Source organism: Rhinopithecus roxellana, chromosome 21, assembly GCF_007565055.1.
Source record: "Rhinopithecus roxellana isolate Shanxi Qingling chromosome 21, ASM756505v1, whole genome shotgun sequence".
In the NCBI taxonomy this organism is placed as follows: Eukaryota; Metazoa; Chordata; class Mammalia; order Primates; family Cercopithecidae; genus Rhinopithecus; species Rhinopithecus roxellana.
The window spans coordinates 5,867,457-5,894,988 of NC_044569.1; the positions used below are offsets into that span (position 1 = coordinate 5,867,457).

A 27,532-nucleotide genomic window follows, 5' to 3' on the forward strand; every position below is an offset into this window, starting at 1 on the left:
ACCTTGCTCAAACATAGTTGGTTTTCATTGTTTCAGTTTTTTCTGTTTCTTAATATTACCCCGTTTTCTCCTGTGCCTGAAGCTTGGTAGTTATTTCGGACTCATACCTATTCATTATGCCCCTTTTTCAGTAATGTTATTATAGTTTTATAAACTGTGATTTGAATTTTGCATGTGGGTTAATTTTTTCTGACTTAGACCCACTTGTCCAGTATTGATTAAAATAATGCTTACTGTTTTGCTTTATTCTGTGCATCTCTGTTTTGTACGTTAAATATATTTTTAATTTAAATTTTAACTTGTGAAATACATATAACATAAAATTTATTATCTTAATCTTTTTTTTTTTTTTTTTTTTGAGACAGAGTCTTAGTCTGTCGCCCTGGCTGGAGTGCAATGGCGCGATCTTAACTCACTGCAACCTCTGCCTCCCAGGTTCAAACAATTCTGTCTCAGCCTCCTGAGTAGCGGGGATTACAGGCGCACATCACCACCTGGTTAATTTTTGTATTTTTAGTAGAGATGGAGTTTCACCATGTTGGTCAGGCTGGTCTTAAACTCCTGGCCTCAAGTGATCTGCATGCCTTGGCTTACCAAAGTGCTGGGATTACAGGAGTGAGCCACCACGCCTGGCCACTATCTTAATCATTTTTAAGTGTACAGTTCAATAATGTTAAGTACATTTACATTGTGCAGCCAGTCTTCAGGACTCTTCATCTTGTAAAACTAAAACTCTGCCCATTAAACAACAAACCTCAATTCCCTCCTGCCTTCCAACTCATGGCAACTACCATTCTACTTTCTGTCTCTATGAATTTGCCCACTCTGGGTAAGCTCATATAAGTGGAATCATACAATATTTGGCCTTCTGTGTCTGTCTTATTTTATTAAGCATGATGTTTTCAAGGTCTGTTCATGTCGTAGCATATATCAACATTTCATTCTTTCTTATGGCCGAATAATATTCTGTTATATATACCACATTTTATTTATTCCCTCATCCTTCAATGGACACTTGGGTGTTTCTGTCTTTTGGCTTTTCAGTGTAATGCTGCTGTGAACATCAGCGTACAAATACCTGTTTGAGTCCTAGCTTTTAGTTTGTTTGGATATATATGTAGGAGTGAAATTGCTGGGTCGTATGGTAATTCTGTGTTTAATGTTTTGAGGAGCTGCCATAATGTTTTTCATAGCAGCTGCACCAGTTTACATCCACCAGCAAAACACTAGGATTCCAATTTTTCCACATCCTATTTAACACTATTTACTTTTTTCCCTTTTTAAATTATAGTTATCCTAATGAGTATGAAGTAGTATCTCGTTGTGGTTTTGATTTGCGTTGTCCTGATGACTAGTGATATTGAACATCTTTTCATGTGCTGCTTTTCATGGATGGCTTCCTTGGGGAAATGTTCATTTAAGGCCTTTGCCCACTTTTTAATTGAGTTTTTTTGTTGTTGAATTGTAGAGTTCTTTATGTCATCTGGATATTAATTCCATACCAAATGTCTGAATTGTAAATTTTTCTCTCATTCTGTAGGTTGCCTTTTACTTTCTTGATATTGTCCTTTAACGTGCAAAAATTTTAAATTATGATGTGGTGTGATCTATTTTTATATTGCTACCTGTGCTTTTGTTTTTATGTCTGTGAAATTGTCAAATTCAGTGTCATGAAGATTTTCCTGTTTTCTTCTAAGAGTTTTATAGAGTTAGCTCTTACATTTAGATTGTTGATCTGTGACTTTGTGAGAGAAAAAGAAAAAAGGGAAAAAGAGAAAACGATGGCTTTGTTTTTTTTTTTTTTGAGACAGAGTCTCGCTCTGTCACTCAGCCTGGAGTGCAATGGCGCAATCTGGGCTCACTGCAAGCTCCACCTCCTGGGTTCATGCCATTCTCCTGCCTCAGCCTCCCGAGTAGCTGAGACTACAGGCGCCCGCCACTACACCTGGCTAATTTTTTTGTATTTGTATTTGAGTAGAGACGAGGTTTCACCATGTTAGCCAGGATGGTCTCGATCTCCTGACCTCATGATCCACCCGTCTCGGCCTCCCAAAGTGCTAGGATTACAGGCGTGAGCCACCACGCCCGGCCTGTTGATTTGTTTTGAGTTTATTTTTATGTGTGGTGTTAGGTAAGGTCTTACTAACATCATTCTTTTGCATGTGGATAGTAAATTTTCTCAGCACTATTTATTAAAAAGGCTGTTCTTTCTTCATTGAATGGTCTTGGCACTTTTATGAGAAATCAGTTTATCATGTATGTGAGGGTTTATTTCTGGCTTCTCTGTTCTAGCCCGTTGGTCTATTTGTCTGTCCTTTTGACAGTGCCACACTGCTGTAATCACTGTATCTTCGTAGGATATTGGGAAGTGTTAGTCCTTCAACTTAATTCTTCTCTTTCAAGATGTTTTTGGCTGAGGCCCTTGGCAATTCCATATGAATTTGAGGATCAGCCTTTCCATTTCTTGAGAAAAGGCTGTTGAAATTTTGAGAGGGATTTTGTTGAATCTACAGGTCACTTTGGGTAGTATTGATACCTTTGCAGGGTTAAGTCTTCATATTCATGAAGACACAGGATGTCTGTCCATTCTTTTAGGTCTTTTGGTCTTCTTTCTTTCAACAGTGTTTTGTAGTTTTCAGTATGTCTTTCACTTCCTTGATTAGATTTATTCCCAAGTACTTTAGTCTTTTAGATGCTATTGTAAATGGAATTGCTTTTTTTGTTTTGTTTTGTTTTGTTTTGTTTATGTTTTTGTTTTTGAGAGCGGAGTCTCGCTGTGTCGCCCAGGCTGGAGTGCAGTGGCGCGATCTCGGCTCACTGCAAGCTCCGCCTCCCGGGTTCATGCCATTCTCCCACCTCAGCCTCTGAGTAGCTGGGACTACAGGCGCCCGCCACCGTGCCCAGCTAGTTTTTTGTATTTTTAGTAGAGACGGGGTTTCACCGTGTTAGCCAGGAGGGTCTCGATCTCCTGACCTCGTGATCCACCCGCCTCGGCCTCCCAAAGTGCTGGGATTACAGGCTTGAGCCACCGCGCCTGGCCTGCTTTCTTAATTTACAGTTTGGATTGTTTATTGCTGGTGTTTAGAAACATCTGATTTTTGCGTGCTGATCTTGTACCTTCTAGATTTTTCTCCAGTGTTATCTTCTAGGAGTTTTATAGTTTTGCATTTTACATTTAGGTCTGTGGTCCACGTTCAGTTAATTTTTGTGAAAGGTATAATGTCTTTGTTGAGATTCATTTTTTTGAATCTAAGTATCCAGTTTTTCCAGTACCATTTGTGAAAACACTATCTTTGCTTCATTGTGTTGCCATTGTTCCTTTGTCAAAGATTAGTTTGATTATATGTATGTGGGTCAGTTTTTCGAATCTCTATTTTGCTGATCTATTTGTCTGTTCTTTCACCAATACATCACTGTCTTGGTTGCTACAGCTTTATTAAGTAATGAAATTGGACAGTGTCTTCTCACTTTATTCTTATTTTTCGAGATTGAGTTGGTTGTTCTGGGTCTTTTGTCTCTTTGTGTAAACTTTATTTTTTTTTAAATTTATTATTATTTTTTATTGTTTGAGACAGAGTGCCTCTCTGTCACCCAGGCTGGAGTGCAGTGGCATGATTTTCGCTCACTGCAACCTCCACCTCCCGGGTTCAGGCGATTCTCTCTCCTCAGCCTCCAAGGTAGCTGGGATTACAAGTATACACCATCATGCCCAGCTAAGTTTTGTATTTTTAATAGAGATGAGGTTTCACCATGTTGGCCAGACTGGTCTGAAACGTCTGATTTCAAATGATCCACCTGCCGCTGCCTCCCAAAGTGTTGGTACTACAGGCATGAGCCACCATGCCCAGCCTGTGTAATCTTTAAAATCAGTTTGTCAGTATCCAAATTAAGAACTTGGCTGGGATTTTGATTGGTATTAAATTGAATGTATAGGTGAAGCTGGGAAGAACTGACATTTTGACCGTCCATGAACATTGAATATCTCTCTCTTTATTTGATTTTCTTTTATTTCTTTCTCAGAGTTTTGTAGTTTTCTCGCATATAGATATTATATATATTTTGATTTATACCTAACTTATTTCATATATGGGGGTGTTAATGTAGATAGTATTGTTTTAAATTTCAAATTCTACTAGTTCATTGCTAGTGTATAGGAAAGCAGTTAACATTTATGTAGTAAATATGTATGCTGTCATCTTTTATTAGTTCCAGGAATTTTTTTGTCAGTTCTTTTGGATTTTCTGCATAGGTGATCATGTCATCCACAAACAAAAGACAGTTTTTATTTCCTCCCGATCTGTATACATTTTATTTCGTTTTCGTGTCTTAATTGCATCAGCTAGGACTTACAGTATGATGTTGAAAAATAGTGGTGAGAGGAGACATCCTTGCCTTATTCCTGATCTTAGTGGAAAGGCTTCTAGCTTCTTACTATTAAGTATGATGTTAGCTAAGGTTTTTTTAAAGTTTTTTTTTTAACTTTTATTTTATTTTTATCAAGTTGAGAGTGTTTCTCTCTAGTTTACTGGGAATTTTTATCATGAATGAGTGTTGGATTTTTGTCAGATTTTTTTTTTTGCATCTATTGATATGATCACATGATTTTGGTTTTTTTTTTGTAGTCTGTTGATGTGATAGATTACATTAATTGATTTTTGATTTTTTTTTTTTTGAGGCGGAGTCTGGCTCTGTCGTCCAGGCTGGAGTGCGGTGGCCGGATCTCAGCTCACTGCAAGCTCCGCCTCCCGGGTTCACGCCATTCTCCTGCCTCAGCCTCCCGAGTAGCTGGGACTACAGGTGCCCGCCACCTCGCCCGGCTAATTTTTTTTTTGTATTTTAGTGTATTTTAGTAGAGACGGGGTTTCACCATGTTAGCCAGGATGGTCTCAATCTCCTGACCTTGTGATCTGCCTGTCTCGGCCTCCCAAAGTGCTGGGATTACAGGTGTGAGCCACTGTGCCCGGCCGATTTTTGATTGTTGAACTAGGCTTGCATACCTGGGATCTCCTTGGTTATGATGTATAATTCTTTTTATATATTATTTGATTTGATTTCCTAATATTTTGTTGAGTTTTGAATCTGTGTTTATGGGAGAAATTGGTCACTAGTTTTATTTTTTTGTGATGTCTTTAGTTTGGGTATTAGGATGATGCTGACTTCATAGAATCTGTTAGTAAGTATTCCCTCTGCTATTTTCTGAAAAAAGTTGTAGAGAATTAGTATAATGTTTTCCTTAAATGTTTGGTGGAATTCACTGTTGAACCTATCTGGGCATGGTGTATTCTATTTTGGGAGGTTATTCATTGTTGCCTTTATTTCTTTAACAGATAGGGACCTACTCAAATTGTGCTTCTATTGTGTGGGTTTTTTTCTGATAAGAAGAATGTGTATTCTGCTGTTTTTGGGTGAAGTATTCCATAGACGTCTATTATATCTAGTTGATTGTTAGTGTGTTCAACTGTGTTCTTATTGAATTTCTTCTCGCTGGATCTGTTTCTGATAAAGGAGTGTTGAGGTCGTCAGTTATGATAGTTGGTTTATCTATTTCTCTTTGTAGTTCTGTTGGTTTTTTCATACCTGTATGTTGATACTCTCTTGTCACGTGGATACACGTTAAGGATGGTTATGTCTTCCTACAGAATTGATTCCTCTGTATCATTATGTAGTACCCTGCCTTATCTCTGATAAGTTTTCCTACTTTGAAGTCTGCTCTGTCTGAAAGTAATATAGCCATTCCTGCCTTCTTTTGATTAGTGTTTTAATGCCATATCTTTCTCCATCCATTTACTTTAAATCTACATGTTGGTTTCTTGTAGACATCATATACTTAGGTCTTGTGTTTTGATTCTCCTCTGAAAATCTCTTCCAGTTGGTATGTTTGTTTTTTTATTTATTTATTTTTTTGAGGTGGAGTCTTGCTGTGTTGCCAGGCTGGAATGCAGTGGTGCGATCTCGGCTCACTGCAACCTCCGACTCCCTGGTTCAAGTGTTTCCCTTGCCTCAGCCTCCTGAGTAGCTAGAATTACAGGCATGCACCACCATGCCTGGCTGATTTTTGTATCTTTAGTAGAGACGGGGGTTTCACCATGTTGGCCAGGATGGTCTCGATCTCCTGACCTCGTGATCTTACCCGCCTTGGCCTCGCAAAGTGCTGGGATTACAGGCATGAGCCACCGTGCCCGGCCTGTTTATTTTTATTTATTTATTTTTTTGAGACTGAGTCTCACTCTGTTGTCCAGGCTCTAGTACAGTGGTGCGATCTCAGCTGTCTGCAACCTCCACCTCCTGAGTTCAAGCAAATCTCCTGCCTCAGTCTCCTGAGTAGCTGGGATTACAAGTGTGTGCCGCCCCACCTGGCTATTTTTTTTGTGTTTTTAGTAGAGATGGGGTTTCACCACGTTGGCCAGGATGGTCTCGAATTCCTGACCTCGAGTTATCCACCCGCCTTGGCCTCCCAAAGTGCCAGGATTACAGGCGTGACCCACTGTGCCCAGCCAGTTGGTGTATTTAGACCATTGACTTTGAAAGTGATTAATTGATGTAGTTGGATTAATGTCTACCATGTTATTCTTGTTTTTTTTTTTTCCCCTATTTTTTTCTTCCAGTCATGTTCTCTTTGTGGTTTTATGTTAAGAATATTATTATTATTATTATTTCTATTTTGAGACAGGGTCTCTATGTTGTCCAGACTGGAGTGCAGTGGCAGAATCATAGCTCACTACAGCCTCAAACTGCCAGGCTCAAGCGATCCTCCTGCCTCAGCCTTCTGAGTAGTTGGGACAACAGGCATATGTCACTACACATAGCTAACTTTTAAATTTTTTGTAGAGCTAGGATCTTGCTGTGTTGCCCAGTCTGGTCTTGAGCTCCTGGCCTCAAGGGATTCTCCCACCTTGGCCTCCTAAAGTACTGGGATTACAGGGTCCAGCCACTGTGCCTGGCCTCTTTGTGGTCTTAATTCAGCATTTTATATGATTGCATTTTCTCTTCATTAGCATATCAGATATAATTCTTTTTCGTCCCACTTTTTTTACTGGTTGCTCTAGAGTTTGCAATATATATTTACAATTAATCCATATTCACTTTCAGATAACATTATACTGCTTAACAGGTAGTTTGAGTATTGATAATAACAAAATATTCCTAATTCCTCCCTCCCATTCCTTGTATCATTGCTGTCATTCATTTCACTTACATATAGGTATATATAAGCATATATGTGTCTATATATAGACACACCCTCACATATATATGCTTATACATACACACACGTAACCATACATAATTGATTACATTGTTGCCATTATTTTTCTGAACAATGTGTTATTAGACCAATGAAAAATTAGAAAAATAAAAATTTTTTTTTACCTTTACTTATTCTGTCTTCGATGCTCTTCCTTTCTTGTAGATTTAAGATTCTGAACTGTATATTTTTCTTCTCTCAAAATAACTTTTTAAAAAATTTCTTGCAAGGCAGGTCTACTGGCAATAAATACCTTCAGTTTTTGCTTGTCTGAGAAAGTATTTCCCTTTCATGTTTGAAGGATAATTTCTCAGGGTACAGAATTAGAGATTGTTGGTTTCTTTTTTTCAACTCTTTAAAGTAGTTTACTTCACTGCCGTCTTGCTTGGCATGGTTTCTGAGGAGATGTCAAATGTCGCTCTTTGTTTCTCTGTGAGTAAGGTGATTGTTTTCCTCTCTGGTTCTTCTTTAGGATTTTTTTCTTTATCTTTGATTTTCTGTAGTTTGAAAATGATATGCTTAGGTGAAGTATTGGTTTTGGCTTTTATTTATTTTTTTCCAAGTACAGCCCTATTGCAGTAGGCCTTTATCTTATTTGGTGTTCTGTGAGCTTCCTGGATATCTGGCTTGTTGTCTGGATTAATTTGGAGAAATTCTCATTCATTAGTGTTGCAAATACTCTGTTGCTTTCTGTTTGTCTTCTCTTTTTGATGTCTCCCTTCTGCATATGTTACGCATTCTGTAGTTGTCCTGCAGTTTTTTGAGATCGTTTTTTTCATTCTTTGTTGTCTTTGCATTCAGTTTTAGAAGTCCATTTGCATATCCTGGAGCTCAGAGTATGTTTCCTGTGCTGTGTTCATCTACTAATGAGCCCAGCATAGACATTCCTCACGTGTTACAGTTTTTGATCTCTGGCATTTCTTTCTGATTTTTTCTCATACGTTCCATTTCTCTGTTTACGTTGCCACTCTGTTCTTGCATGGTGTCTGCTGTATCCATTACAGCTCTTAGCATATTCATCATAATTGTTTTTGATTTCTGGCCTGAGTATGCCAACATCCCTGCCATATATGGTTCTGATGGTTCTGATGCTTGCCTTCTCTCTTCAAACTGTGTTTTTTTGCCGTTTAGTATGCCTTTTAATTTTTTCCTTTTTTTTTTTTTTTTTTTTTTTGAGACGGAGTCTTGCTCTGTCACCCGGGCTGGAGTGCAGTGGCCGGATCTCAGCTCACTGCAAGCTCCGCCTCCCGGGTTTACGCCATTCTCCTGCCTCAGCCTCCCGAGTAGCTGGGACTACAGGTGCCCACCACCTTGCCCGGCTAGCTTTTTGTATTTTTTGGTAGAGACGGGGTTTCACCGTTTTAGCCAGGATGGTCTCGATCTCCTGACCTCGTGATCCGCCCGTCTCGACCTCCCAAAGTGCTGGGATTACAAGCTTGAGCCACCGCGCCCGGCCAATTGGTTGTGATGTACCAAGTAAAAGAACTGCTGTAAATAGGCCTTTCATTATGTTGTGGTAAGATGTTGGGGAGGGAAAGCATTCCGTGATTCTGTGGTTCGGTCTCAGTCTGTAAGTGAGCCTGAGCCTTTAGACTGTGTACTCCACAAGTGTTTCTCAGTTTTTTCCTCCCCTTAGCATGGACAGGGTGGCTAGAGGGAGCTGGAGCTGGGTATTTCCCTTTCCCCAGTCTACTTAGGCTCTGATAAAACCCCAGCAGGGTTAGGTTTTCTTGAGGGCAGATCTAAGCACAAAGTGCCCTGTTATATTTCAAAATGACCGCTTTCTCCTCCCCATACTGGAAGCCCAGGGGGATTTTTCTCCATTATTTGCTGTGAGAACTTGGTCGTGCTGGAGGTGAAACTCACAAAAGCATAGGACCCACCTGTGACTGAATCCCCTGGAGTTTTTAACTCAGACTTTTCCACACTGAGCCTGCAGCAATTCATCAGTTACATGTTAGGCGTTCCTTCTCTGCTGCTTACTGTGGAGGTTTCTGCTTGGGAGTATATCCCTTAGTAGGTTAGAATTCTCTGTATTTGCCTGTCTCTCCAGTTTTAGAGGCAGCAGTTTATCCTGTTACCTTCTCTTATGGATCTACGAAGAGTTGTTGATTTGTCAGTTTGTTCATCTTTTTACTTGTTGTCAGGATGGAGTGGTGACTTCCAAGCCCTTTACACGCAGAACTGGAAGCTAGAAGTTGTAACTGCCTTCTTTATTCAAGATTAAGTTGCTTTACGGATGAGACAGCCAGTTTTCTACATTATGTTTCTTTTTAATCTTTGCAAGTGTTGTATATGAAAAGCAGTTATCTCGTTTTAAGTAGCAGTTGTCATTTTTTTTTCTATTGGGGTATTTGTATTTTAACTTAATTTTATAAGGTTTTTATGTTATGAAAATATATTGATCTTTATATATGTTTTAGTCTTTAATGTGTGTATGAGCTTCCTAGGTTGCCAGAGCGAATTACCACAGGCATGCCTAAAACAACAGAAATTTATTTCCTCACAGTTATGGAGGCCAAAAGTCTGAAATCAAGGTGTTAGCAGGGTGGTTCTTCCTCCTAAGGCTCTTAGAGGAGAATCCTTCCTGGTTCTCCCAGCCTCTGCTGGCTCCTGGTGTTCCTTGGCTTGTGGCAGCAGCACCACTCAAATCTCTCTCTGTGTGTCCATGCGGCCTTGTCCCCTGTGTCTTTGTCTGAAATTTTCTTCTCTTGTCTCTGATGCAGACATTGGTCATTGTGACCAATCCAGTATGGTCTTGTCTCAAGATCCTTAAGTTAATTACCTCTGTAAAGACTTTGTTTTAGAATAGTATCACAATTTATAGTTACCAGGCTTAGGACTTGGATATATCTTTCTGAGGGGACACAATTCAGGACATTAGAGTGTTACACTTAGAAGATGTTATTCACTGAAGAATAAAAGACAATCCATCTGTATTTTTTCCTAGTATTTTTATATCTAAATCTTTAAGTCATCTGCAATTTGTTTTTGATGTTTGTTTATTTATTTTATTTATTTATTTTTTGAGACGAAGTCTCTCTCTTGTCCCCCAGGCTGGAGTGTAGTGGCGGAATCTTGGCTCACTGCAACCTCCGCCTCCTGTGTTCAAGTGATCCACTTGCCTCAGCCTCCCGAGTAACTGGGATTATAGGCGCACGCCACCACGCCTGGCTAATTTTTTTCTTTTTAGTAGAGACGGGGTTTCACCATGTTGGCCAGGCTGGTCTTGAACCCCTGATCTCAGGTGATCTGCCTGCCTTGGCCTCCCAAAGTGCTGGGATTACAGGTGTGAGCCACCGCGCCTGGCCTTGATGTTTATTTTTATATAATAAGTTGGCAAAGCCCCCAGTTAATAAATGGTGGCACTAGGATTTGAACCTATGTCTTTCTTATTCGAAAGTCATCATTTATTTAGAATGACCTCCTTTTAGTGTTGTAACTTTCAGAAACTGTGCCTTATCAGGTTGTTCTTACTGCTTGTCTTATTATAGCAGAAAGGACTGCTGTTAATAAGTTTCACTGGCATGTGATACCATGGTGGCAGCCAAATGTCCACACACAGTATTGAAGACACTGGAGCCCCTTTTCAGCAGTTGTTATTGTAGGAAAGAGTAAGAAGTGCCGCTTGGAAAAATGTTTTGGAGAGCATAATTTGACGGCACTGGATAAATTTGCTCTGTCTGATACAAATTTTATTGGACTGGCCAGGGGCATTTGTAGTATAAATTGCTTTACTTCTATTAAAAGATATTAATATCGAGGGCTGTTTATCCATATTAATTTTATGAGGCTAGTCACACTAATATAGGCTTACCATGTTTGTAGAGACTTTTATTGGTAATGATAAAAGTTGAGCTGACAACGTTTCTATCATCCTGTAATGTAATGCACACATAGAGCCCACTTTTGGTGTGTAAATCTCTTGATGTGTTTCCCATGACCACATCACAAAGTCTGGTTTTGGTAAGTTTCTTATCAATGGTTCATATATTCACATATAGTCTAGAATACAGTGAATACTGTGTGTTCTGTTCCTTCATATAATAAACATTTTGTATCAACTGTATAATTTTTCCCATAAGTTTTAAAATAAGTTATAAAAAGCAAGACTTACTGTTGCTCTGTGAAGAAATCTGATTTTTTTTTTTTTTAAAGGAAAGTACAAGTAAAGATGTTCTGGTGAAGACGCTCAGGACTACTGACCTGAAACTTAACTCTGATAATTTTCATGATGCAAATGCCAATAAAGGTGGTTTTGACCCGACTGACCCTGCAAAACAGGGGGTGGAGTGTCCTCATCAAAATAAGACAGTTTTGCACATGGATGGATGTTTAGACACTGAGACTCCTACAGTGTCCATTCAAGAAAATGTGGATGTAGCCTCTTTGAAGCCCATTAGTGACAGTGGAATTAATTTCAGTGATGCCCTTTGGTCACCAACTTGTGAAAGGCGAACATGTGAACGTCACAAGTCCGTCGAAAAGAGTAAAGACAGTAAGTGGACTTTTAAAAAAATGGAGTGAAAGAAATAAATGTTCATACATCTTAATAGGATATATTTTCATGTGAAATGTGCCAGTCTTTCCTATTGAAATATTTTAGCGTTTTATAGTTTAAACAAAATTTTAAATCTACTAGTACAGGGAGGATTGCTCAGAAGTGGTCTCTTTTCTCAGAGATCTAGTGAAAACCTACCTTTCTAGCTAAGTCTTAGCATTCTTTTCCTTTATTCCTCATTCTCCATTATAGACTTTTTTGGTGAGTAAGGCTGGCTTGCCTTCCGTCAAAGAGATACTTTTCTTTTGGGGAAATGGTTTTTCCTTTTTCTAACTAGCTTTGGCAGACTTCAGTACTGTTGGTAACTAAGGTAGTCATCTGAATTTTTAAAAAATTGAGAATGTTTTATCATTTTAGTTGTTACATGTGTCATTTGATATTTTGGGGATTTTATTTTTTAGAAACAGATCTCCCACAGAGTGTGGTCTATCAAAATGAAGAGGGTAGGTGGGTCACAGACCTTGCCTATTACACATCTTTTAATAGCAAACAACATTTAAATATGTCTCTAAGTGATGAGATGAATGAAGACTTCAGATCTGGTTGTAAGTATATGGATAAACATTTATTATAACATTTTCACTGTTTCTGATCTTTCTAATATTACTCTCTATATGTTGGTCAGTAACATCAGATCCCTTCTGGACTATCACTGTATTCTGGATGCGCTTCACTTGTTTTTATAGGACCTAAGGTTTCAGCCAGCCTTAATCGTTGTAGAATGAGCCGAGCCATTTCCTTAAGCAAAGCCAATGAGTGAGAATAGCATTTGTATACTACTGTGTAGACACCATAGTATTGCAAGGCTGGAAGGGACTTCAGGTTTTGCCTGTCCCTTTAAAATTTCTGACTTGAGCAAAGGAAATGTCCTGATAAATCAGCAGTTACAAAAACCAGTCCATGAAAGGTAGAAAGTGTGGTAGAAATGATGGAAGAAAAGTAACCAGAAAGGTAATGAAATCTCAAGGGATAAAAGTGTTAACAGAAGCAGTTAGCTTGTTGATCAGCATCATCCCTGACAGTGAATAGAGAAACTAGTTTCGGTCTACACGAAGCCAGGTCACGGGATTTTGAGCCGCAGCCTGTGAAGATGCTGTGCTGCAGCCCTCAGGGCTGAGCTCTGCTGTCACTGGAAGGAGCCACGCCACTCACGGGCCTGTCAAGCCTGGCCTTATTGTTCAGAGGCTTGCGCCAGAGGAAGAAATTTTCCCACTTACTGCTTGTACTAAGCTTCTTTCAAAAAGTCTCATGGTGTGGAGTTACAGCAATAAATGAGGTAGTATGGCAGTCCTTGACTGCTCATCAGCCCAGAATGATGAGACGGGAATGCAGTACACAGTTGTCGGCATCGTGAGAAACTCAAACCAAGAGCAATGGAATTCAGAGAAGAAACTAACGTTGCGTGAGTAGGTAGCAAAAGAGTAGGAAGCCACTTTTGAGGTAGAGTTTTCACAGGTAATCCTTTGGGGGCATGAGAAATTTCAAATGGAGAGAAAGCCCAGTTTGGAAGGGAATGAGATGGTGAGGTGTGGGCATGTTTGAGAAGGTGCATGGTCCAGTGTGGCCAGCCTTTATGGCAGGATAAAGGGAGAGTGGCCAGAGGCTAGGAGGTGAAGCTGGAGAGGTCAGTGGGCCAGGAGTGGATTGAGTTTTGACGACCATGCCCAGGATTGAGGCTTGTCTGGAAAGCGTCAGGACTCGTTGCTTGTGGATCTTGCTTGGTGAGTCTTCTTTTGGCAGTCAGGGTCATTTGGGAGAGTTCTTAGGATGTTGTCGAAATCTAGGTGTCCCAGTGAAAATGAAGAGAGTAGCTAATGAAAGACGCAGAAGTAAAATGGTTAGGATTTGGTGGCTGGATTTCAGGGGAGAGTAGAGAGGCAGAAAGAGAGGAGGGTCTGTGGTCTGAGTTACTTGGGACAATGGCGATACCATTACCTGAGGCAGAGAGTCAGAAGAAAGTATAGATTTTGGGTGATTGTGGTTTGAGGCAGAAGTAGTCATTAGTGGAAATAGGGGTCAGAAGTGTGAAGCTGAGTTGCAGTTAGGACTTACTCAATGATATCTTGATCTAAAAATGATGATGCAGACTGGATGGTGGATATTTATCACTTAAGAGATCATGGAATTCTCATGTGTTGCTGGTGGGAGTGTAAATTGGTACAGCCATTTTGGAAACCTGTTTGGCAGTGTCTTGTAAAGGTGAACTTAATGAACTTCATACTTTATGACCTAATAATTCTATACCTGAGTACATACACAGCAGAATAGGGTGTACATATTCACCAAAAGACATACTAGAATGTTTATAGCAGCACTATTTGTATCAGCCCTGAATTCTGAAATTCCCATTAGCAGTGGAAGTTTCCAAGTCGCTGCGGAACCACCCTCCCCTCCCCCAGCCATAGAATGGATTATGTTTATTCATACCCTGGAATATTAGGTTGCAGTGGGAATGAGTGATGTGAAGCTACATGCAGCAACATTGGATGAATCTCAGTAACATGTGGAATGACATGAAGCTGACTAAGAACGCAGGCTCTGTAGTTCTATTTGTGTACAGCTCAGCCGTGCAGTCCTGCAGAGCCAGCCGCAGGGCCGTGGTTACATGTGAATGGGCAGGTAGCATGGGAAGCAGGCTCGGGTGGTTTGGGTACTGACAGTGTTATGCTTCTTAATCTGTGCTGTTGGCTACGCAGATGTGTTCAGATTGTGAAAGTTCCTTGAGCTGTACACTTCACCTCTCTATCGTAAAAAGTTTTTAAAAATTAGCAATCGAACTGAGAATAAAAGATTTGTAGTTCATATTATAGGTTTAGGGCCCATTCTCCTAATATATAAACAGTTCTAATAAACAATAAGAAAAAGACCAACTACCTCAAAATTGGAAACAATTTATAGAAAAAGAAAAATGGTTGTTAAATGTACAACAAAAAATGTTCATTTTTACTCATGGAAAGAAATGCAGTGTAAATCCACCCAGTCATAGTATTTTTCAGTTACTTCCTTGGTAGTGATCCAAATGTTTGATAATAAAACTGTCTTAGCAGAGATGTGAGAGACACAGGTACGCTAGTCCATTCTTGGCACAGCCTCTGGGTATAATGACATGGCAGCATCTAGCAAAGTTACATGTGTACTATCCTGTAACTGAGTAGTTCTGCTTCTGGGAATTTATTCTTCGGATACACTTGTACAAATGGTACATGATGTATGTGCAAGCTCATTACTTGCAGCATTGTCTGTAATAATAAGGTTGGAAGCAATGTAGATGGACAAAATAGGGTATAAATTAAGGTGCATCCATACAAGGAAGCACCCTGTGGCCATACGGAATGGTAAAGGAGCTCTTTAATTACTCAAATGGAATGATCACCAAAATAAATTATGTAAAATCCATCTCCAAGCACATAAAGTATTCTAACATTTGTGTAGAAAGGTAGGAGAGGGGAGGATGGACATACAGATATTTGTAAGGACATACAACGGAAAGATAAAGCAAGATACTGACTACAGCAATCTCTAGCTACTTGAACTCAAAAATCAAAAATTCAGATAGACATTTCAGAAATATTTTAGCTATTGGTTGCATCTGAGGGTGTGGGAAACGAGGGTCAGGGATGGGGAGATAGTTTTCTGTATATACCCTTGTAAGTCTTTGGTTAACTTTGAAAAGCTCTTTATTGTGGTATCATACATACACCTTTTAAATTTGAATTATTAGATATATTACTATTAAAAAGTAAAAAATGGTATTGGAAAGATTGAATGACCAACCTTGTGCTTGGGGAATGAATGCGAGTCTGGTTGGAAAGGATGACTAGCGTGGGTGGGAGGAAAGGGAGACAGGGAGATGGAAAGCTGTTAAAAAGGTTGGTGGACAGAAAAAGCTGATGGGTGCTGGGAAGGATGGACTAGATCCAGGGAAATAGGAGTGGAGGTAGCATTAATGAAATGGGAGCCTTTGTACTGAAAAGGAGAAAGGAACTTTAGAAATGTAATAGAAGGAGATATTCAGAAGAGGAAGGTTGGAAAAAAGGGTGTAATCTTGTTACGTCCAAATCATTTTAAATGAAAATTTGCCTACTTACAAACTTTATTCAGAACAGTTCCTTAAGACAGCCTGCCTTGGCCGGGCGCAGTGGCTCATGCCTGTAATTCCAGCACTTTGGGAGGCTTAGGTGGGTGGATCACAAGGTCAGGAGATCGAGACCATCCTGACTAACCCATGGTGAAACCCCCGTCTCTACTTTAAAAAAAACAAAAAACAAAAAAACACAAAACATTAGCCTGGCGTGGTGGCGGGCGCCTGTAGTCCCAGCTACTTGGGGGGGGGGGGGGGGAGGGGGGAGGGGGGAGGGGCTGAGGCAGAATGGCATGAACCTGGGAGGCGGAGCTTGCAGTGAGCCGAGATTGCACCACTGCACTCCAACCTGGGTGACAGAGCAAAACTCCGTCTCAAAAAAAAAAAAGAGCCTGCCTCCTCTTCTTCCCCGTGCCTGCCTTCCTCCTTGCTGATAGCTCAGCTCTGTCTATTCAAGGTGCTCCGTTGCTGCTGCTATGACCTGAGAGTTCAGCAGTGGGGGAAACACAAATGGGCTGCTTCCACGTTTAGTCTCAGAAGCATTCAGTACAAGAGGATTGTTGTTTTAGGTATGCCGAAGAATTGGCATAGATTCTCATAAAATAGGAAGTTCTGCTTTCTTATTGGCTGTGATTGATTTCTGATGAGTAGACAACATAGTGTTAATATAGATGTTTCTTTGAAGAATCCCTTATAGTTCAGAGAAAAAGCACTTAGGATTATAATAAATACTATTTTGAGCCTCTTGGTCAATTATTTAAAAACCAGGTGATATTTAACTCCTCAAAGTACATTAAGTTTCTTTTGGGTTACCTTCCGTATTAGTTCGTTTTTATGCTGCTGAAAGACATACCCGAAACTGGGAATAGAAAGGGGTTGACTTGGACTTGTAGTTCCACGTGGCTAGGGAAGCCTCAGAATCATGGTGGGAGGCAAAAGGCACTTCTTACGTGTCGGCGGCAAGAGAAAAAATGAGGAAGAAGCGAAAGTGGAAACCCCTGATAAACCCATCAGATCTCGTGAGGCTTATCCACTGTCATGAGAACAGCATGGGAAAGACCGGCCCGTGTTTCGATTACCTCTTCCTGGGCCCCTCCCACAGCATGTGAGAATTCTGGGAGATCAATTCAAGTTGAGATTTGGGTGGAGACACAGCCAAACCATATTACCCTCTTCAGGGCTGAGTTTCCTACTTCCCTTCTCTTGGCTCTCAGATTTGGTTGGTTGGTCCTTTCATCTTTAAGGGCAGTGGTTTTTAACTTAGCTTGAGTTACAGATTCCACAGTGAATCTTCGTAGAAATATATTTATATGGAATGTATGATTTTGCACGTGTTTTGAGGGCTTCATGGTTCTTGTGATGCTCATTCCTAGGTTCTATGCTGTAGGTTAAGAATGTGTGATTTTTTTAGACCAGGCATTTTGGCTTATGCCTGTAATCCTAGCCCTTTGAGAAGCCAAGGTAGGTGAATTACTTGAGCCCAGGAGTTTGAGACCAGGCAGGGAAACATGGCAAAACCCCATCTCTACCAAAAAATACAAAAATTAGCTGAGGGTGGTGGCACATGCTTATAGGCCCAGCTATTGGGGAAGCTGAGGCGGGAGGATCGCTTGAGCCCAGGAGGTAGCGGTTGCAGTGAGCCAAGATTGTGCCACTGCACCCCAGCGTGTGCGACAGAGCCAGACCTTGTCTCAAAAAATAATAATAATAATTTTGTGTGTGTGTGTGATAAGAAATGGTCACTTAACAAGGTGAAGAACTAGCACTCTTCTGACAGGTAGGAAGCCTCAGCAGTCTTTGGTGCTCTGCTTTTCCTGAACGGAAATATCCTGTGTCTGCTTTTCTTTTGTCTTAGGTTGTGAGTGTGGGATACAGTCTAGGTTCCCAAAGGAGCAGTGTGGATCTGATTGGTCCCTCATGGACACATGATAGTGGGGAGCCTCCATCATGTTTGGGGCATGAGTGGACTGTGCCCTCTGGGTCACCATTCACTTTTCTCCTTTCTGCTCCAACCCTGCAGTGCCAGGCAGAGGCCCAGAGTGCTGCAGCCAGGCAGTCTAGCATCTGTCTGGCAGACATTTCACCAACACATTTAAAGTTCTTGGCAATTCTGATGCCTCAAGCAGAGTCTTGGGCCTCCTAGTTTGCTACGAATCCACCACTCCCAGTTGTGTTTCTGGCCCTGGCCCTCTTTGCCCATTTGCCCCATCCCTCTGAGGCGTTTAAGTGATGGTCTTCGGCCTGGGGTTGAGTGTGCTTAGGCTGGTGTTCCTTTCCCAGGGGGAGCTGAGGTACTCGGCAGGAACCTTAAGGGCAGACATTAGGGGACTCCTAGCCTTTGTCCAGACCGGGGTTTCCTGGGATGGGGGGCAAGCGGGTCCTGGGGCACCCTTGCAGCCATCTTCATGACAAGCTTATAGAGGGTTTATCAGTCTGATGACTCCCGATGAAATTCCACCAGCATTCATGGACGAATGCCTCAATGCAGGAGTGCCTAACTCTCCAAAGCAAAAATTAATTTTAGAAAGAAAAAGCTTTCATTGTAAAGCCCCTGAGTAAACGGGTAAGTTAGTGACAAAACCAGCTACAGCAAGGTGTTCTTTAGCAAAAGTTTGACAACCGTAGACTTCAGCATTTAGTACCGATGCATCAGTCGTGAGTGCAAGCTTTTATGTCCTTGTTACAACTTTATTTCCTTAGTATCTCATTTTCCTAACTCGTATCTGTATGCTAGTGTTTGTTTAGGTATTAGTGTAATTTATTTATATAAACATATTCTTTTTTAAGCTGAAGCATTTGCTTTGATTGCACAAGATGAAGAAGAATTTAATAAAGAGCATCAATTTATACAGGTTTGTAATTATTTGTTTTATCCAAAATTTAAAATTTTTCCTGTATTAATGTAAGTGTAGGCAAAATGTTCATTTCTTTCTGAATATACAGTTAGCATAGAATTATTTCATATTTTTCTTGTGGCTAGACGACTTCTGCTTTTTCCCTCATCCTCTAAATTGTTAATTGGAGATCATTGACATGCTGAAATGTATCTTTAATTCACTTAAAATTGCTTTAATGGCGTTAATGGATATTTCCATAGGTTTATGTTTATTTTTTGAGGCAGGGGCTTGCTGTGTCACCCAGGCTGGAGTGCAGTGGTGATCACAGTTCACTGCAGCCTCAGCTTTTGGGCTCAAGTGATCCTCCTGCATCAGCCTCCTGTGTAGCTGGGATTGCAGGCATGCACTACCACACCTAGCTATTTTTTTATTTTTTATTTTTTGTAGCAATGGAGTCTTGCTACGTTGCCTAGACTGGTCTCAAACTCGGGTTCAAGCAATCCTTCCATCTTGGCCTCCCAAAGTGCTGGGATTACAGGTGTGAGCCACTGTACTGGGCTGTATTTCTATAGTTTTAAAAATACGTTTTAAAGTGAGGCAGTCCTACCTCCTGTTTGTTTTTTATGAAGATTCTTACTTATGACAATCTTATTTCAATCTTATTTTGAAGATTCAAAATTTATGACAGTGTTTGATGAAGCAATAGATGAAGATAACATTCTTATTATTTTTCAGATGGGGTCTCATCATGTTGCTCAGGCTGGTCTTGAACTCCTGGGCTCATACAAGTCTCCCATCTTGGCTTCCCAGGTAGCTGGGATTACAGGAAAGCTCTGTCATGAGCAACTCAAGATCGTGTGTATTATTACTCAGGTGTTCCAAAATACTCATTGTCCTCTACTGGACTTCATTAGCTGTGGTAGCTGATTATGCTTCAGTTTGTCCAATTTTTTTTGGTCTAGTTTTTAAAAAATTACTTTTTAAATTTTCTTGGTAAGACTTTTTTAGTTTTTGTATATTAGGACAACAGAAAAGTGACTTGCTGGGGGAAAGAAACGAAACAATAACTTTCTCCCTAGGAAGAAAACATAGATGCTCATAATACTTCGGTTGCACTGGGCGATACGTCCTGGGGAGCTACAATTAATTACAGTCTGTTGAGGAAATCACATAGCACATCAGATTTGGATAAAGATGATGCCAGTTATTTACGTCTATCTTTAGGAGAGTTCTTTGCTCAAAGATCTGAAGCGCTTGGTTGCCTTGATGGTGGTAACAATGTGAAAAGAGTAAGTATGGAATCTGCTGGGAGTGCTCACAGCCACCAGATTGTAGATTTTGAGTATTATGATGGCAGAGTGACTTTAAAATAGAGATAGATCAGGATGGGATAGAAGAGTGGTAAAAAACTTAGGTTTCATCATCAGTCAGACCTTTACTGCAGTTCTAGCTCTGTCTTTTTAGCTAGTTCTAGGACACTGAGCAGTTTAACTCCTCTGTGCCTTCATTTCCCATTAACAGCACAGTTTTATCGGGCTTTGTAAGATTTAAATGTGATGGTTCATGTAAAGCATTTAGCGCTAGGCCAGCGTTTGGTAAGTATTTAATAGTTGTTCATTGCTATTGTTATTGTTGGTTGGTGTAAAGAATTCTAAAACTGATTTTTAAAAACTATTGTCTAAAGAGATGTTTTGAAATGTGGAAGTGTTTTGATTTAATTAAATGTAATGCATGTACAATTAAAAAGACACAAGTTATTCAGGTAGTGATAAGTCCTGTAAAGCATGAGTGAGGAGAAGGAGCTACTTTAGCTGTGCTGGTCAGGTTGACGTTTGGGGGAGGACATTGAGTTGGCATCTCAGTGATGAAAGGAAGCAGCAGGCCGGGCGCAGTGGCTCACGACTGGAATCCCAGCACTTTGGGAAGCTGAGGTGGGCAGATCACTTGAGGTCAGGAGTTTAAGACCAACCTGGCCAACATGGCGAAACCCGTCTCTACCAAAAATATAAAAAATTAGCCGGATGTGGTGGTGCAGTGGCTGTAATCCCAGCTACTCGGGAGGCTGAGGTAGGAGAATCGCTTGAACCTGGGAGGTGGAGAGTTGCAGTGAGTGGAGATCACACCACTGCATTCCAGCCTGGGCAACAGAGTGAGACTCCATCTAAAAAAAAAAAAAAAAAAAAAGTGTTTTTTTTTGTAAGAAGAATTAAGACTTCTCCCTCCATTAGTGACCTGGCCTTTGTCTGTGTGCAGGCCTGGAGGCAGGAACCAGGGTGGCATATTGGAGGAGTGGAAAGCAGGCAGGCAGAGCTGCTCTGAGGAGCAGGGTGGGAGGGTGTGAAGGGAGAATGGCAGATGATTCCAAGGGCCAGATCATGAGGGCTTCTAGTAGGAGGGGCTTTTATCTCAGATGAACTGGGGGAGGTGCTTAGAGGCCCAGGACAACTTGGTTGTGGTGCTGGCCCATCTCCAGGTGCAGCACGCTGCCGCCATATGTCAGGTGCCCAGGTAGTGAGAGTTGGCAAAAGACAGAAGACGGAAAGAAGCAGGCAAATGCTTAGGAAATGGGAGAGACGTGATGAAGGCTGGGGACAAGGATGACCTAGTAGAAGCAGAGAAAAGGGCAATAATTCAAGATTTATTCTATAGAGTCAAAGAATTTGTTGATAAATTCCACAGAGGGAATTAGGGTTATTGGAGGGAGCGTTTATCAAAACTGGATTTCAGTAAGAGTATGATTTTGAAATAATAGATGTAGTGTTAGAAGTCACAGCTGGTTCATAGAACTTTGAAATTGAACTGTGGTCTTGCTCAGTGCAGTGAATTGAAAAATGAAAATAAATACTTTAGAAAGGTAGATTTTTCCGCTTGGATTGATTGTGACTTTGAGATTATGACAGAAGTTGAAGAGTAACTGAATTCCTTATTAATAGAATTATAGTAAGGGAAGATAAGATGGACAGAGCACTGGATCGTGAAAAACAATTGATCTATTATTTGGAATTTTTGTCTTGGTATAAGTAGTGAAGGTTTATTTGCATTCAAGTTACTGAATCAAGGGAAGAAATTCCCAAGTGAAGACCAATAAAAAATTGAGTGCATTTAATGAGTTGACATTTTAGTTCTGTCACGTGACTGCTGTATAAGAAAGCCAAGTGGAAACTGCTTACTCTTTAGCAAGCTCCTTGAATGCAAACCTTCCAGAAACTTTCATGCAAGTTGGTAGGAGCGTCCCTAATCCTAATACACGTTTTTCAAGGATGTGTTTATTCTATAAAAGAAAGTACATTTGTATTGTAATTTCCAGGAAGCAGGAGTTTTTATCTTTTTTCTCATTAATGTGTTACTGATGATTAAACAGTGCTTAACACATAATAGGTGTTCAGTAATAATTATTGGAGGAATAAAGTATCATTTCTGTGTTGTTTTTTTGAGACAGAGGCTCTTCTGTTGCCCAGGCCAGAGTTCAGTGGCTTGATCTCAGCTCACCACAACCTCTGGTGCCTCTGCCCCCTGAGTACCTGGGACTACAGGCGTGCACCACCATCCCTAGCCAGTTTTTATAGTTTTAATAGAGATGAAGTTTTGCCAAGTTGGCCAGGCTGGTCTTGAACTCGTGGCCTCCCAAAGTGCCAGGATTACAGGTGTGAGCCACTGTGCTCGGCCTCATTTCTGTGTTGTTTTAATTTGAATTTCTTAGTAAGGGCAATTTATTTGACAATATGAGTTCTCATGATTAAAAGGTAGCTAGTATTAAGGAAATGAAAGGTTCTACCTGGACCTTTGAAGGCCATCTCTAGTAATTTGAGGTTAAGTGGGAAGAACAATTTTTTGATGTCATTTAGCTGTGTTACCACTATTAGATAAAATAGTCTAGAATTTCTCAAAGCAGTTGAAAATCAAAGAAATAATTTACATTTAATTATTTTGTAGCCGTCATTTGGCTATTTTATTAGATCACCAGAGAAGAGAGAACCTATTGCCTTAATAAGAAAATCTGATGTATCATCGAGAGGTGATTTGGAAAAAGAAATGACTCATCTTAACCATGATCTATATTCAGGTAATGGATTCAAAGCAGGGGCCGTTAGGAATCTTTTTTTTTTCTTAAATGTGTAACTTAGGGGTTAAATGTGTGACCATGTTCTTTATGAGTGAAAATGTATGTAACACTTTGTAGTTTCTCAGTGTTGGTTATAGATTTGATTCATATGTAACCCCATATATCCTTTTCAATCTAAAGTGGAAACAAGTCAGCCAAAATCTACCTAAATTTGTGAAAACCACAGTAAATGATATAATTTCAAATGGGCTAGTTAATGTTGGATGTTGAATTATTGAGTTAATTAATTGTAGATATGTTTATTATTTAGGTTGACTTTTAAGAGATGTTTTGAGATTTAGACTGTGATAATCTATGATAAATTTTTATGATGAGTGTCTATAATATTTTTAATCAGATGTTCTTGGTCAACTTAGAATTATCAAGCAGCTACTTTTTGTTAGTACAATGTCTTGTGCTACATATCATATAAAGTTGTATAAGATAAGCTCCATTCCTTAAAAAGCCTGTATTCCAGTAGGGAAGTTGGGACAGAGGGTCCATGTATACAAAGTCAGTTCATTTTCCATTTCTCTAAAGATGCACTCACTTATTTCTTTCTTTCTTTTCTTCTCTCTCTGTTTTTTTTTTTTTTTTTTTTTTTTTTTTTTTTTTTTTTTTTTTGAGACAGTCTCTCTCTTTTTTTTTGGAGATGGAGTCTTTCTCTGTCACGCAGTGGCATGATCTTGGCTCACTGCAGTCTCCACCTCCTGGGTCAAGCGATTCTCCCACCTCAGCCTCCCGAGTAGCTGGGATCACAGGCTCACGCCACCACGCCCAGATAATTTTTTGTATTCTTGGTAGAGACAGAGTTTCACCATGTTGGCCGGGCTGGTCTCAAACTTCTGACCTCAAGTGATCTGTCCATCTCAGACTCCCAAAGTGCCAGGATCACAGGCGTGACCAATTGCACCCGACCAAGTAGTGCTCAGTTTTAAATTCAACTTATTGTATGTTTGTGAAATGTTTAAAGCTGAAAAATATTAAATGAGTTTATATGTGCATTTGCAAGGGAGATATTAAAATTCACAATCCTCCTTCAAAGTTTGGACTCTGCAGCATCGAGCCAAATTAACTATGTTGTTGTTCTCTGTCCAAATGTCTATACATTTAAACTGTTTTAGTGAAGGCAGCTGACATTTGGGGTACAAAGACATCTTCCTTGGTAATTAGTCATTTTGCCTGATCCTTATTCCACAGACTGTGTTTGCCAAATAGCGTATACTTACAAGTTGAATATTATATATTTCCTGCAGGAGATTTAAATGAACAGTCCCAGGCACAGCTAAGTGAAGGATCAATTACACTTCAGGTTGAAGCAGTGAAGAGTACTTCACAAGTGGATGAAAATGATGTGACGTTAATGGCTGATAAAGGCAAAACACAGGTAGCTTAAGCCTTTCGTAAGGAAATCTAAGATTGTCTTGTTGTAGTTCTTATATAGGATCAAGACGAGATCACCTGTGAAAAATATATGCCGTTGAGCATGTTTTCTTTCCTGGCTTCAAATTTCTTGCAAGTGTCTTTTAAATTTTTATTTTGAAGTTTTTGTTGTGATATAATATACACACAAATGAGTTTATAAAACAGATTTGTAGTCAATGAATGAATGATCACAAGGCATACACTTGTGTACACGTCAGATCAAGAAAGAACATTGCCAACAGCCCAGAAACAAGTTTTTTTGCCGCCTCCGGTTGCCTGAGCTTTAACCCTGTATTAATTTTATCTGATTCTGAACTTCACGTAAAAGAAACCATGTGGCATGTATTCCTTTTCTTTGACTTTTTTCACCTCACCTTACATTTGTTAGATGAGTATCGTAGAAACTTATTTTTGTTACTGTATGGTATTCTGTTATATGAATATTCTGTTGCTTTTATATCCATTTGTGAACATTTGGAATATTTCCACCGCTGGACAATTATAAAACAATGCTCCATGGACAGTCTAGTACCTGGGAAGTGTGCACACATTCATGTGAGTTGTGTGTGTATGTTGTGGGGTTTGCATAACTTCACTTCAGTGGTTTTGACAGTTTTCCAGAGCAGTTGTACCATATAGATTTGTTCAAGAGCGTGTGCTTCCTGTCACTGCACATCCTCGCCAGCATGTGGCTTTACTCGTTATTCTGGTGGGTGCACAGTGGGGCCTTCTTGTCGTCACGTGCATTTCTCTGATTACTAATAAAGCTGGTTCGTGCTCATGTTTGCTGGTCATTTGGAGGCTTATTTTGTGAAGTGCCTGTCCAAGTCTGTGGCTCATTTTTCCAATGGACGGTTTGATTTGATTTGTAGGTGTTCTTTACATTGGATAGGAGCCTTTTGTCAGTTATGAGTGTTCCATGTGTCTTCTCCCAGTCTGTGGCTTGCCTTTTCACGTTTTTAATGGTATTTTTATTTGTCGATTAGGCTGTGCTTTCATTATTTCTCTTATGTGCTAACTTTGTCATAAATCAAATTCCATGACACTGTTGGTATATTTCTGGGGTCTCTGTTGTGCTTCTTTGGTCTGTTTATCTTGTGTCAAGATGACACTTGAATATTGTAACTTTATTATAATAAGTCTTGATATCTGGAAGAGTAAATCCTCTCGTATTTTTCTTTAAAAGTATCTTGGCTATTCTTGGCCCTTTACATTTCCAGGTGTGCTTTGCAGTCACGTGGTCAGCTTCTACACACCAACCACTAACCACCAACAACCCTGTTGGACTTTTTTGGGGATTAAATTTAATTTATGGAACAGTAAAATTGACATCTTTATAATACTGAGTTTTTCTAATCCATGAAACTTACATATTACTTGTTGTATTTTATGAGTTTTGTGCAGATTTTTCACGTCATCTTGTTACATTTCTTCCCAAGTTGTTGAAACTTTTAATTTTTGTGGGTATATAGTAGATGTATATATTTATGGGGTACATGAGATGTTTTGGTACAGGCATGCAATGCGTAATAATCACATCATGGTAAGTGGGGTATCCATCCCCTCAAGCATTTATCCTCTGTGTTATGAGCAATACAATTATATACTCTCAGTTATTTTTAAATGTACAGTTATTTTGACCCTGTTGTACTATCAAATGAAACATTATTTTAATATTATGTTTCTTAACTTTATTTTCTGTTTGTTTTGGCTAAACAAATACACAATTGTATTTGTTTTTTAAATATACTCACCTTATATCCAGCACATTTACTTATTAACTCTAATTATCAACTCTTTGGATTTCCTATATATATAGTTTTTCATCTGAGAATAGAAGTTTTATTTCTTCATTTTTAATTTTTATACCTTTGTTTCTTTGTCTTGCCTTCCTTGACTGGATGGACCTCAGAACAGTGTTGATGTCGTGATGTTGGGTTGCCCTGATTCAGTGGGAACTCTGTTTTGGTATTTCATCTTTACATTTGATGCATGCTGTAAGGCTTTTGTTTTAAATTACTGGATCAGCAAAGTGGTCTTCTCTGTTCACTAGTGTTTGATTCTGTGTTGGTGTCAGACGCTTTTCTGTGAAGAAGAACTTGAGCTTGCTCTGTTTTGTTGATGTGAATTTTGTCAAATGGTTTTTGAATATTAAACTATTCTTTTATACTTGGAATAAACCTCACTAGGGTTGTAATGTGTTATCTTTTGATATATCATTGGATTGGGTGTGCTAATAGTTTGCTTAGAATTTTGCATTTTTGTGAGTGAGATGAATGACTTTTCATATTATGTTCTTGTCTGGTTTTGGTATCTAGGTTTCACTGGTCTCATTTTTTCTGTTTTCAGGAAGAGTTTTTGTAAGGTTGGTGCTTTTTAAAAGATTTTGGTAGAATACATTAGTGAAATCACTTGAGTCTGGTATATTCTTTTTTATGTATTTTTGTTTTTTGAGACGGAGTCTTGCTCTGTCACCCAGGCTGGAGTCCAGTGGACATGATCTCAGCTCACTGCAAGCTCCGCCTCCCAGGTTCCCGCCATTCTCCTGCCTCAGCCTCCCGAGTAGCTGGGACTACAGGCGCCTGCCACCACTCCCGGCTAATTTTTTGTGTTTTTAGTAGAGACGGGGTTTCACCGTGTTAACCCGGATGGTCTCGATCTCCTGACCTCGTGATCCGCCCGCCTCGGCCTCCCAAAGTGCTGGGATTACAGGCGTGAGCCACCACACCCAGCCGAGTCTGGTATATTCTTTATCTAATGCCTTTAATTGCAGATTCAGTTTTCTTTAATAGTTGTAGTACTATTCTGATGTTTTAATTTTTTTATGTCAGTTTTAGTAAATTGTAGTTTTCTAGAGATTGTAATCTTCCGCTACACTTGAAAATTTATTTTACTATCATGCTGACCATAATATCCTCTTGTGATTAATATTTTAGGTTGTTAAGCTGTGTCTCTTTTGTTATTTCTATAATTGACTGTTTTGCCTCTCTTTTACTTAGTCTCACCAGATACTTTCAGTTTTGTTAATTTGTCAGTTTTATTTATTCTCAATTTTGTTTGTCTTTCTATTTCATATTTTCTGGTCTTCATTTCTTTCCTTCTACTTTCGATGGATTAAATGTGTTGTTTTTCTGACTTTTTGAGACAGATGCCTAGTGTGCTTATTTTTCTGCCTTCCTGCTTTTTCAGTGGTGTAAGTGCATCAGATGCGTGTAGGAGATTTTCTAATTTTTGAAATAACTGATTTTAGATCAAATGTACTGTGGTCAGAGAATGTTTAGTT

The 27,532-nt window shown here is 39.6% G+C and overlaps 1 protein-coding gene across 13 annotated transcripts in view; it reads left to right on the plus strand.

Moving 5' to 3' along the window:
- CEP192 (centrosomal protein 192) overlaps window positions 1-27,532 on the plus strand; it is a 192,651-nt gene that overhangs the window by 31,838 nt on the left and 133,281 nt on the right. For 10 of the 13 annotated variants that reach the window (XM_030925757.1, XM_030925749.1, XM_030925754.1 and 7 more), the window contains 6 exons: window positions 11,402-11,741; window positions 12,206-12,349; window positions 18,673-18,737; window positions 19,802-20,011; window positions 22,656-22,785; window positions 24,081-24,211. In XM_030925757.1, the coding sequence (XP_030781617.1) occupies window positions 11,402-11,741; window positions 12,206-12,349; window positions 18,673-18,737; window positions 19,802-20,011; window positions 22,656-22,785; window positions 24,081-24,211 (1,020 nt within the window). The remainder of the gene's footprint in view (window positions 1-11,401; window positions 11,742-12,205; window positions 12,350-18,672; window positions 18,738-19,801; window positions 20,012-22,655; window positions 22,786-24,080; window positions 24,212-27,532) is intronic. The other 3 variants (XM_030925759.1, XM_030925760.1, XM_030925761.1) reach the window with 1 other exon arrangement.